Source organism: Daktulosphaira vitifoliae, unplaced genomic scaffold (genome assembly GCF_025091365.1).
Source record: "Daktulosphaira vitifoliae isolate Bord-2020 unplaced genomic scaffold, ASM2509136v1 Scaffold_1, whole genome shotgun sequence".
Classification (NCBI taxonomy): Eukaryota; Metazoa; Arthropoda; class Insecta; order Hemiptera; family Phylloxeridae; genus Daktulosphaira; species Daktulosphaira vitifoliae.
The window spans coordinates 26,916,692-26,930,105 of record NW_026099572.1 but is presented as its reverse complement, the minus strand read 5'-3'; the positions used below and the strand labels follow the sequence as shown (position 1 = coordinate 26,930,105).

General features: G+C 25.3%; 2 protein-coding genes across 5 annotated transcripts; one reads left to right on the top strand and one right to left on the bottom strand.

The window, feature by feature from the left end:
• The first annotated feature begins 1,215 nt into the window (after positions 1 to 1,215).
• On the top strand, positions 1,216 to 7,207 carry LOC126905180 (integrator complex subunit 9). 3 transcript variants are annotated; one of them, XM_050684669.1, is made up of 13 exons: positions 1,325 to 1,537; positions 1,633 to 1,663; positions 1,744 to 1,935; positions 2,011 to 2,216; positions 2,317 to 2,518; positions 3,153 to 3,286; positions 3,345 to 3,638; positions 3,696 to 3,828; positions 4,258 to 4,360; positions 5,113 to 5,318; positions 6,462 to 6,650; positions 6,736 to 6,915; positions 6,968 to 7,207. In XM_050684669.1, the coding sequence occupies exons 2-13, from the start codon at positions 1,655 to 1,657 to the stop codon at positions 7,088 to 7,090; spliced, it is 1,971 nt and encodes a 656-aa protein (XP_050540626.1). In that variant the 5' UTR covers positions 1,325 to 1,537; positions 1,633 to 1,654; the 3' UTR covers positions 7,091 to 7,207. The 3 variants fall into 3 exon arrangements, with proteins under 3 accessions (XP_050540640.1, XP_050540626.1, XP_050540634.1); XM_050684683.1 differs by lacking the exons at positions 1,325 to 1,537; positions 1,633 to 1,663 and adding an exon at positions 1,216 to 1,234; XM_050684677.1 differs by having other exon boundaries at positions 1,528 to 1,663.
• LOC126905173 (exostosin-1) lies at positions 7,082 to 13,190 on the bottom strand. 2 transcript variants are annotated; one of them, XM_050684647.1, is made up of 8 exons: positions 12,598 to 13,190; positions 12,094 to 12,535; positions 11,792 to 12,036; positions 11,404 to 11,725; positions 11,093 to 11,341; positions 10,760 to 11,020; positions 10,036 to 10,289; positions 7,082 to 7,368 (listed from the first exon to the last, which is right to left on the bottom strand). In XM_050684647.1, the coding sequence occupies exons 1-8, from the start codon at positions 12,855 to 12,857 to the stop codon at positions 7,188 to 7,190; spliced, it is 2,214 nt and encodes a 737-aa protein (XP_050540604.1). In that variant the 5' UTR covers positions 12,858 to 13,190; the 3' UTR covers positions 7,082 to 7,187. The 2 variants fall into 2 exon arrangements, with proteins under 2 accessions (XP_050540604.1, XP_050540611.1); XM_050684654.1 differs by lacking the exons at positions 7,082 to 7,368; positions 10,036 to 10,289 and adding an exon at positions 10,369 to 10,704.
• Positions 13,191 to 13,414: the final 224 nt, after the last annotated feature.

Below are 13,414 nucleotides of genomic sequence, written 5' to 3'. Positions count from 1 at the left end.
AAGCATAATGTTCAAAATATAATGATTACGATTTTACCCAAGGTTTTAACCAAATGTTTTTATTATTAATTAACGCTACATAATTTGAAATAATACAAAATATGTCAATATTTTTAAAACATATTAACTGAAATAAAAAATAACGTAAAACAATTAGTTTACTTAAGAAACAAATATTAAAACTTATAAAATTAATGAGTTATATCATTTACGACTACTTATTCAATTAAATCTGAATAAAAACATGTTGGGATTACCTAATCTTAATTAACAATTAGTTTGATTTGTGTATGGTAAATATCATGCAATGACGTAAAAAGTAGATAAAATGTCAAATGATAATAGTTTCCTTAAAAGATAATAAAAAATATATAATTATACTATCTACCACAATAACTTGTATCCTACATCACAAATTTAAACAACAATAAAAATTTACTATAGAATACTCGTATTATAATATAATATATAATATATATATTATAATATCTATGGCTATTACTAGTAACTACGTCTTTGAACCAGCTTTTAATACTAGATGATAACGTATTGATAGTAAAAAGTTCAAATTAAGACGGAAACATTAAAGTGTCATAACTGAAATTTAGTACTTATAAGTATTTTCTTAGATTATATATTCCTAAATAAAACATTTCCCTGATAAATACTGTCCAAGGTGGTATTTTCCCGTATTATATTTTTCGTATTTTTATCATTCCTGCATTATAAAAATTCCAAAAAGTTTGGTTCCTGATATTTCACGGTCCTATTTAATACTATTCCAACAAATACTTCAGTACTGATAAATATTTTATTATAAAATACTTAATAATTGTTCTGTATAATAATTCGTACGCGCCACCGTTTAAATTTTCTATTTACCACATTTAAAATATATTTCGAAATTATTACACCATTTAGGTTTACCGCTAGGAGCGTTAACTACACGATGAAGACTCAAACTACAGCATCATATGAATTTTAGATCGCATTTTAAATTATTTTTAAAAAATTTGTAAAAATAATTATATAATATAATAAATATATTATATTTAAGGAAAATTACAGAAATTCTATATTTTCACATCATTTATGGATAGAGTATTTAAAATTAATATTATTTCCTATTTTTATATAGAAAATGTAAATTATATTAGTTCACTTGGTTAATCATTTGATCAATTTAAGTTAGCCTAATTTTTCAATTAATTTTCAAACTTTTTTATATTTTTAAGTAAGTTTATCTTAATGTCAATTTGAAAATTAAATAATTAATTTCAATATTTCCAAGTCTTTTGACTACATATTTAAGTTTTGCATTGAAATAATTAGTTAAATATTTCTAGTTACATATATTTTAATTTGTTTTTGAGCCCACATCGTCATAGAAAAGTATAGCTTTTAGTGGCATATACCATAAATTGTGTATCACATTAATGTGTATACTTTTTAGTCATGAATAAGCAGAGTTAATAAATCCATTTTGGTTCAGATAATATAATATTGTTTACTATGATTAGTAATTGATAAGGAGCAGGTTAATTTTAAATTAAATAAAATCATGCTACCAAAATATTTAATAATGCATCTTATATAAAAAACTTATATTTAAAATTAATATTTTCTGTTTAGTTTTCATAAAAAAACGAAAAACATGAAAGTGGTAAAATTAATTTTATTGAATTATTTTGACAATATGTACATTTTTTTGTTTTACAAGAAATAAAATATTTTTGTTGACAGTATTGTTTAAGTGAAGATCCTAATAAGCCATGTTTTATAATCAAACTAAAATCTGTTACAATTATGTTGGATTGTGGACTTTCTTCCCATAGTGTCTTGAACTTTTTACCATTATTTCCCATTCCCGATTGGAAGCCAACAAAAGCAACATCATGGATACCTAAGAATTTTTCTGATCCTCAAATTGAAGGGGTATTATAAAGATTAAGTTTCAAGTTTATTACTAGTCAATTAACAAAATATCATTAATATATTTTAATACATTAGGAATTAAATGAATGCATGACAAATCAAGTACTTGTAAATTCAGCTCCTGAATTTATGATACCACTCACTAAGCTGATAGATTTTTCAGAGATTGATGTAATACTAGTTTCTAACTATATGACAATGTTAGCTTTACCATTTATCACTGAAGATACCGGATTCAAAGGTGTTATTTACATGACCGAACCGACATTGCACATAGGAAAGTAAGAATAAAATTTTACATCATGTTTTAATTGAAAAACTATTTATAAAAACTTAACTGTATTAAATTTTTTCATTAAAAAATGTTTTATTATACTATAGAATATTCCTTGAAGAATTGGTAGACTTTGTTGAACAATGTCCTAAACCAAATGTAGCAAAATATTGGAAAGAAATACTACATTTATTACCACCACCATTATGTAGTAGTTTTAAACCTCACACTTGGAAACAGTTATATAGTTTATCACAAATTCATTCATGTTTAAAAAGAGTTCAAATGATTAGTTATGATCAAAAAATTGTAATTATTATTTTTTATCATATCTAAATGACAACTCATTTATATTTTTTCATACAACATTTTGTACATTATAAAAAAAAAATAATTTTGTAAAATGGTGTGTGACCTGTTAATTTCAACAAAAGACACGTAACTGAAATTGTAACAATCCATATTATTCCCCACAGCACTCCCACAAATTATACACAAATTCATGTCAATTCTGGAGTGTTAGAAGTATGGAAACTGAGGAAAAATATGTCACAAGCTGGGAATTGAATCCAGGGATCTTGCTATCATGGCAATAGCTTCCATTAAGCTAGGCTATACTTAAATGACTGATAACAGTTCATAATAGATTTAAGACAATTAATCTATAAGTTTTAGTAGAATTTTAATACTTATAATGGTTAACTAGCATGAGTGAGAATTAAATCATATTTGTCAATTACTTCATATGATATCTTAAGTTATAAAAAAATGCTTTTAAATTTAAGTTATTTTTTAAAATAATATTGATTTTTTCAACAATTACTGTTTAAAATTTGTAAAATATTAAATGGGTCAAAAGTTTATAGAGTTGTCAGTTAGATTTAGTTTGTACTTTTTAAATATATTATTACATATATTACTAATAGAGAAAAACATTTTATAGGAAATCACTGGTACATTAACTGTAACTGCTGTAAGTTCTGGGTATTGTTTAGGTAGTAGTAATTGGGTAATATATTTAGAGAGTAAAAAAATTGTCTATGTAAGTAACACATCAACATTAACAACTCACCCGAGGTATTAAACTTTCTTTATATATATGATATATATTTTTACATAATATTTTTTTAATTAGACCTATGGATCAACTTAATTTAAAAAATGCTGATGTCATGTTATTAAGTAGTTTAACTCAAGCACCAGCTGCCAATCCAGATGCAATGCTTGGTGAATTGTGTTTGTCTGTTGCTGTTACACTTAGAAATAATGGTTCTGTACTTATTCCATGTTACCCATCAGGAGTTGTTTATGACTTATTTGAATGCTTATCATCTCATTTAGATAGTACAGCTTTAGGACACATCCCAATGTATTTTATTTCACCTGTTGCTCATAGTTCATTAGAATATTCAAATATTCTTGCTGAATGGTTAGATAATAATTATGTAAAATAAATACATTTTAAAATATACTTAAATTTTTTAAGGTTATCACAATCTAAACAAAACAAGGTGTATTTTCCTGAAGAACCATTTCCTCATGCGCAATTAGTAAAATCGGGTCGTCTGAAACATTTTAAGCATGTTTATACGGATGATTTATGGAATGATCTAAGACAGGTAATTTTTAATTTTGATATAAAAATATAAAAAAATTTAAGATGAATACAATTCAATCAAATTTATATTGTAACTATTATTATTATTTTATTATTTGTAATAATAAAAAAGAACTGAGTATAATAAGTGTTTTGATCATCTACATCATTAATCACAGATTTCATAGTAGTTTTAGAGATGGGGGTACGTTACATATGTTTAAAATTTTGATGCGTAGAGCCATGGTTAGATGAGGTATTTTTTTTAATTTTCTAATATAGTAATTTTGTAGTAATCTGGTGTTACTAAGTTTAATTAAGGAAAAAATAGTAGTTTTTTTTACTCATTTAGTATTAAAGAAATTATATAACATATCTTAATAATTCAAATAATATTTTACAATAAAAATTTATTCAACATATTTGTTAAATTTTTAATTTTTATTTATAGCCTTGTGTTGTTTTTTGTGGTCATCCTAGTTTACGTTTTGGAGATGTTGTCCATTTTGTTGAATATTGGGGAACTAATCCTCTAAACACTATAATTTTTACAGGTAATATTTTAATAATTATTATATACATATAGTAAACAATCAAAATCATATATTCATGTTTTCATTAAAATTAGGCTAGTTGGCTAGCTGCTTTTGCATAGTTCTACAATACAACAAAAGTTTACGACATAATATTAAAAATTAATTAAATAATTTTTTCAATAAAATATTTATTTTAGTAAATTTCAAAAAAATGAGAAAATATGTTTTTTAATTAAAATGAAAAAAAAAATTTATATTCAAAAGATATATAATGGTAACAATATTTTGTGTTGAAAAAAATTTTTTATTTTTATTGATTTTATGAAATGAACATTAATTATACATTTTTAGTTATTACAAAATCAATTTTTTATGGCCAACCCCAAGTAGTTAAGAATTAAGGCGAGGAATAAGAAGACAAAATCAATTTTTGACTTAAATGTTGAAAATAAAAAATTTGTATTGTACGCTAAAATTACTACAGCATAGATGAACTAACTACAATATTTCATAAATAAATAAATTGAATTATGCAATTTTTTTTTTGAGCTGTTTGGTTAATTTAATTAAAATTTATTGAGCGAACTCTAAAAATTAATTTAATCCCAGATTTTATAGAAAATTATTCTTTTTGTTATATAAAAATTTTATTTTATTCATACTAATGAATTATTTGTTAAAATCGTAATAATATATTAATATTTTAGGAAAAATAAATTTAGTCCCTAAAAATTGTATTTTTATTTTTACCTTTGTAATTTTTTTTTTAGAACCTGAGTTCCCATATATGGAAGCTTTAGCTCCATTTCAACCTTTATCTATGAAAGCTATGCATTGTCCAATCGACACAAGTATGAACTTCACTCAAGCTAATAAAATGATAAAAGATCTTAAACCTACAGTGTTAATTCTCCCTGAATGCTATACTATTCTACCAGCAAATATTGGCCACAAAAATGAATTTGTAATTGATCAAGTAAATGACAAAAAGTATTATGAACAGTGTTGAATTCAGACAAGCATTTGTGCAACTAAAAAAACATTTTTTTATAAAATTACTAAAAAAAGAGTTGATGACCAAAAAAAATGTGTCTCAACTCTTATGCTTAAAACTTCAACTAAATTAAATTAATTTCAATACATATTTAAACAGAAAAAATTTAAAAAAAAAAGCTCTATTATTATTTTTACCATCTAGCCATCTTATAGTGTATCTGGATTCAATATTGGTTGAGTATTAAATTCAGTAACATTAATAAATTGAATTAATGGTGATATATTTAAAATATAGTACAAAAATAATATTAATATTATAGTTTAATTTCCCTTAAAGACAGAAATGGAGTAATTATGACAGAATCTTACGTCCTAATCTTTACATCGAAGTTCAAGATCAAAAAAATTTTTATTATTTCTTTAACTTACTAAAACTAATCACCACTTAACCATAACATATTATTTATTGAATACTTATAATAAAAGTTATCACTAGTACAGTTTTATATTATTTTATTTTTTTGTTTATTTCACATTTTTAATATATTTGAAAAAGTAAAAATAAATTAATTGAGCTTTAAGTTTTCAAACAACATTATTAATTAATATTATAATAAATTTTTTTTAGAAAACTCTAACTTAACTAAAAAAAACTTTGACCAATTAAAAAGATTAGTAACTATTATAATTTTTTTTTTATGTTATTATTTATTAAAAATAACTTTTAAAATTAACTATCAATAATTTTTAATTATTAAATAATTATTTTTAATATGAATTTTATGAATTATTTATATTTTTTTAATTACTAGAAAATTTAGTTTTACTTTCATTTATTGAATTTTTACAATAATAAAATTACATTTTAAATGTAGTTATTTAAGCAAAAATTAACTTGAATGTTAGCTCACATTTTAATTTTTTATTTTATAATGGTTTTGTTATGATGATCTTATAGCTTTATCATTAACAAATTGTGCCTTTGTGTACACGTGTAGAGTTTCGATTCAGTAATGCTGAGTTGTGCAAGATTTTCTGTTCTCTCATACAAAAATTAGATTTTTTAGTTGAAATGTTAAAAAAAATTGTATATATATATATTAATTACACATTTTTATTTTAGGCAGATCGTAAAGTTGTAACTATCAAAAGAGGAGAAGTAATTTCAGAAAAATTAGATATAAAATCAATTAATGTACCTTTTAGTACAGAAATGGTTGTAAGTGTCACATTAAATGAAATACATTCTGGACTAAAAGCATCCAAGTTTACAGCTGTATTAGATACCAAAGATAATAAATATAAATTAGATGTAAGTAAAACCCAATAAAACTATTTAAATCATTTTTTTTTATGAGTTACTTATGTTGTAACTAGAAAGAAAACTTATTTTTCAGATATTGAGAGATGAATTATTGGAGACTAAATCTAATGAACCATATTGGTTAGAAACGCTCTTCAAAAAATCTTATGAATGGGGGCAATTAGACATAGATAAATTTTTAAGGTCATTAACAAATGAAGGAATTAATGATCCTAAAATTGAGCATAATGCTCATGGGTATACAATACATCTTGTAAGTAGNTTACTGATTCTTTTAAATTATGAGTTTGTTAATTATTTTTAAGAAATCTGAAGACACTTTGATACAAGTTGATGAAAAATCAACCCACATATTTTGTGAAAAAATGGATAAGGACTGGCGCTTGAAACTACGGAATATAGTCATTGATAGTCTTCAATCATTTTAAATAAAAATTGTTTTTATTTACAATACTAAACAATTATTTTTTCAAAAAATATATTTAAGTATTCCTAGACTAAGATATTTATTTTACTTAAATAAAACTAATTAGAAATAAGTTCAATTTGTTTATATTTTTTTCGAAAGTTTGATACTGGATCTTTAAACAGTATTGGATCTAATCGAACACTTGATTGAAGTAATGGCATGTATCCAAAAAGTGCTACAAATGTGTTCAAACAGGTTTGTCGTTGCATAAAATGATCTGGATCATTCCATGGAGATCTAATAAATTCAAAATAATATTAAAATATAAAAAATATAATAATATAAAAAAATTAAAAACAAAAACAAGCTTTTAAAAAAATTACAGTCATGTAAATACTATGAAATAATCTTAAAATGGATAAATAAATTTGATTAGACTTGTAGCATAGCAGAAGAAAAACAGAAAATAATTCCAAATATTCATTATAAAATGTAATTTTTATCTTTTATTTATTTATTTGATTATCAAATGCCAAAGATGGCAATTTACAAAAATAATATACATGATAATCTGTATGATATCAAAGAACAAAAAATAAAATATTTATATGCATAAAGTGTGAAGAAAAATGTACAACAGAATAATTAATAGAATCAGGCTTAAATATCTCAAAGAGAAATTATTATATAAGAAGTAGATGTGACCAAAATTATAAATTGTTAAGGGAGCGGGAGTATTCTGTGTAGAGGGGTATTATTATAAGAGGAGCAATGAGAGAGAATATGAAAGGGAAAGTGATTTCTAGTGGGATAGGATGGAACACGTAAAGATATAGAGGACAAAAGGTCTAGTGCATCAATTAAACCATTAAGGAGAACATTGATAAAAGAAAGGTCGGTCAGCGTTAACTCACCTGAAAGCAAGAGTATGGATACTACGGGTGGACTGAATAATGAAGTTATCATGCAGGGGTGGGCAATTTTAAGCAAATAAGAGGCATAAGATAAAAAACGGTTTTGTAACCTTTCAATTCGTAGTCGCTAGCTAAGCATGGATGTCACACAACCACATCGTATTCTAAAATCGAGCGAATGAAGAAATAGTAGAGGAAACATAAACATTGCGAAGAAGTTAAAAAACTAGTATGACGCTTTAAAAAATCTAAAATTTTCAAGGCTTTGCCAACTATTATGTCGATATGAACGTCAAATGATAGCGAGGGAGTCAAATGGAATCCTAAGTCAGTAACTGAAAATATACGCTCTAACACGGAATTATCTAAAGCAGGAGTGAAGAAGAGGAGCATGCTTCCTGGTAAATGTCATAATGTGACATTTACTTGGATTAAATAAGAGGCCAACCCGATTAACTCAGCAAACAAAGGAATCAAGATCTACCTGCAGTAAACAATCAGAGAGAGAGAGAAGCTATTTTATTAAAAATTTTCATGTCATCTGCAAATAAGAGGACTCGGTAATTAGATTGGTAATTATTAATAGAGTTGACATAGAGAATAAACAGCAGAGGACTGAGGAGCCCATCTTGAAGGACTACCGAAAGAACTTCAGTAACGTTAAAATTAGTACCATTGACAGAAACATATTGTTTTCTTGACGTAAAGTAGGACTGTAGTCAAGAAAGTAAAGGATCACCTATACCAAGAGATTTAAGCATAAATACAAGCAGATAATAGTCAATTGTATCGCAGTCTTTTTTAAAGTCAGTGAAGGACAAAGTGTATCTACAGGATACAGTAGATTTACCTGTGCGGAAGCCATGCGATTAAGACTTCGTTTAATATTAGAATAGACAAGGGATTAAATAGTTTGGCAATATGAGGAGGATGGAGATAGGTCTATAATTGGAGAAAAGAGACGGGTCACCAGTTTTCAGTATAGATGTAATGGAACTAATCTTTCACAACTTCATTTCACAAAACCCTCATTTAGTGAACACCTAAAAAGCAAAAAGATAGAATATACTAGAGAAAGAAGATAATTATATAATAATTTTGCTGAGATTCCATCAGGATCAATCGAAAAATTGTTTTTTAGAAAACTTAATACGGTTTGGATATCATTGAAGGAAAAAACAATTTGAGGGCAAATTATAAGTATAGGTGGTACAAATAGTTGAATTAGAGTGACAAGAAAATGGGGTATTGTGAATTCAGTAGGTGAGTAAGAGTTTACATTATTGTGACACACAGATGAAGGAATGAAAGAGAGTTTATTAAGAACTTTGGTATATTTCCAAAAGGTAGAAGGATTAAGGGTAAACATTTGTTGGGTGTTATTAATATAGGACTGGCAATTTAGTTTAGGGATATGCTTACATTTAGATCTAAGCTCTGAAAAAATTAAATAATAAAAAAATTAAAATAAATTAATATTAAATAATAATATTAAATATTTTGAAGTAAAAAAACTCCTAGAAATGTGGAATAGTGGATTGATAACCTTGAGAAAGTTCTTGATAACAACAATAAGTCCTTACAATTTAAGTAATAGAAATCTTCGTATTATGAATTGTTATATAAAAAATTACCACTAAAATGACTCACAATGTAAGAGCAAAAGATTTTAAACATAGCTATGAGTTAATAAATAGAGAAGTGAACTTAATTATTTTACTTAATTAAAAAATATAGACAGAAATTTATCACTTTTTTAACAGTGTGACATTGTTTTATAAGATAAGTAGCATAAAAATTGAAAAATTGTAAAATGACAAAGTAGATTACTAATATTTATATTACTAAATTATTTTTCTAAGTTTTAGTTTTAATTTATTATTATTTACAAATCAAATGATTTAACAAATTTGAATAAGAACATTTCAAGTTTAGAAATATATAATAAGAAATTAGTAACATGATGTCAAGATTATATTCTCAAACTTTATCTTCCTATTCCCTAAATATTATGTTAAGCAAATTATGTATTTTTCAAATAAAACTTTACTTGGGCATGCCGTTAATTCCTTGTTCTTTGTAATGTTTTCGTTGAGAAACTTTTATTGGTGGATGTCGGGTAACATGACTTACTAGACAATTCATGAGTATATCCTCACAGTTATGAGATTGCTCAACAGTTTTTATTAATAATGGACTCAACCATGTTGTATAAAGAGTATTATAGTATTGATGATAAAAGGCAGCTCCAGTGAGAACAATTGAATAATCATTAGTCCATTTAGATGAGTACAACCAAGAATCCTAAAAAAATATATATATAATAAGAATAACATTGATTTTTAAGATAAAAAATAATTTTTAAGGATTAACTGTAAAAAATTATAATATTTTTTTGCTCACTCTTATCAACAATTTCACATACCAAAAATGTTTTGGTAGAACTTAATTTAAAAATGTGTTAATTTATTAAAAAATAAATATTTTAATGTATTATCAAAATAAATATTGAATTTTAGATGCAATAACTTTATTAGGATTTACTACACATTTTGAGAGGGACGGTGTGGCCAAGTTCGTAACACAACAATGCTTTAAGTGCACTGTCTGGTGTTCTAAACTCAGTCGCAGGCAACTTCATTTGCGAGCTAGAGATCAGTTTAGTAATTGGAGTCGCCATCCCTCTCTTCAAGGACAAACTAACCATCCATTAAGCATTCTGAAAACAAGAAACTTAAAGCGATATTATTATTTTGTTTTATTTAAAATTTTACTTTATTACTATCCCAATAATGTGATCTGGCAGGAAAACCAACTATTCTTTCAGGAAATGACTGCCATACATTAAATGCGAAATCAATTTCATCAGTAGATAATACAACATCATCATCTAAAGATAGCACAGCTTCAGTTTTGATGAATGGTAAAGATTCAAAACGTCTACAACCATTTCCAGAAGAAATTAATATTTGTGTCCCTGCAATTGTCTGGTAGCCACTTTTTCCACCACTTTCAACACATGAGTTAACAACTATCTTTAATAACATTATTTCATAAATCAATGAATGTCAGTTGTAAAAACTATTAATGGAAAAGAAAATAATTACTTGGGATAAATATTTACTAGCTGACAAATTTCTCACTAATCGATTTAGAAGTGTATGAAAAGTACTTTGTTGAGAAAATATTACAGCTGTAAAATTTGTCCCAGGTTTTTTACCTAGCAAATGATAATTAAATGGTAAATTAAAATGAAGATTGCCAGTGAAAGAATGTTGAGACACTAAAGCTCCAGGAGATGTATTCCATATAATTCCATTTCTTGATTGTAACATAGGTAAACGTTCTTTTATTATCTGAAAAATATATATAAATTTATTTTTTCTAATATTTATAAATATTTAGTTTATTTTTTTACTTCAAAGGTAACAAAAACAATTTTTTCAATTGTATTAAAATATTGCTCCCATAATATCTGTGTTTGTTGTCTTAGGGCAAAAAGTTTAGTTTCTGAAACAGAATTAATTATTTCTGGGACTTGAAATAATAGTCTTTCATCAGCCCAAATCACAGCTTTGTTCCAGTCAATCACTTCATTAAATGGAAGAGCCCAATTATTTGATAATAAAACGGGAATACATCCAGCTTGTAAAGCTTCTAAAAATCTATAGGATCCTAATCGACGACCACGAGGTACAAGACAAAATGTTGAGTTCTTTAATAACTCACTATAATCATACCTATAAGTTGTAAAATTTTAAAATGCTTTTAAATAATACAAACATTAAAAATTATCTATCATTTACTTCTCATATAAGGAATTGTCAACAATACACCTTTCATCTTGAGCATCTTTCCAATTTTTTCCATGTTTACAAGTTGTCACTATGATTGTATCTTTGCCATTATGTAAATGAAAAATAGAGTTTCTTGTTTCTGATCCAATGCCAAGAACATATCTTTTCCCTTTAAAAGCCAATTTGTATTTTTTTGTAATTGGAAATGTATTAGAACGAACAAATCCAGATTCTCCTCCTCTTTCCGGATGTTTCTTTATAGTAATTTTAATTATTTAAAAATTTATAATTATGTAAATATAAATACTTACTTTGTGAAAAAGGGGAAAAGAAATATCAAAACCAGGTCTCATATTTGTTACCGACATACTAGCTTTAGCTAAAATAGCATCACCAGTATAAAATCCTAAATCATCTTCATAATAATCTGGCCAAGAACCAGAGTAAAGATTAAAAATAATATGGTTACGGCCACCATTCCAATGTTTTAGGCGTTGCATCTTTACAGGGATATTACGAATATAATCTGGAGACAAGGGATCTCGATCCAGAGTATCAATTGCAACAACAAAAACACATGCTTTAGTATAGTCATCAGTGTAATATCTTGATTCTAAAATAATATCAAGCATTTTTTGGTACAATATACTACGGCTTGAGGTCATTAAACCATTGCTGTCAAGTTCAGACAAAGGATAAACAAACACATGAAAATTTTTGTCACACCTCGAAGCATCAAAACAAGTTTCCATCCTGAACATAACTTTGGTAAGTAATTTAATCAATAAAATTATCTCATAAAAATTTGATCATACCTGCAATTTTTATTGGTTTTTTTGTAAGACACATATAGTGAATTGTGTAGTCTCAAATCATATGATTTTGGTGTTGGTGGTCGACCAATTTCATTAATTTGTTCCCAATCATCAATAAAAGATGGTAATTTCTTTGGACCATTATTTTTAGATTCTTTACTTTTAAACTTTTTTGATTTACCAGTTAATTGAAAAAAATACAAACAAATCGTCAATAAAAATAAAAACCAAAGTAAAATAAATCTTTTATAAGCTTGCATTATAAAAAATATTTAATTGACAGTGATAATCCGTAAGCCATTACAAAAATTAATCTACTTAGGCTTAATAGACAGCTATAAATTTATGAAACATTAAAACAATCAAAGTTAATAGTTACAAATAAAGTTAATTTAAACATTTTATTCTATTATTAATAATAAAAATATAAAATAAAAGGGATTTTCCAAGACCGTGAAATAAAATAATTAGAAAATATAGTAAATTAAGTAATTTTATTTTAAAAAATTAGAACGAATTTCTAATCATGAATATCGGACAGAATTAACTGAAATTTATATCAACTCGAGTTATCAATAAAGTATGCAAATGCTATCATTACAGAGAAATATCGTAGAATTTTTTTAAAGTTAATGTAGTAAATTTGAAACATACTGGATAAGTAATTTGTTGTTTTTGGTTCAAGTATGTAAGCTAATCTCTGATCATTTTTTAAAAGTAATATATATGTATATTATTTTTTCATTGTTTAATTAAAAGTAGGTCAACATTTTTTTCTTTAACTTTTTGATAGATAACTATTACAAAACTTATCGTT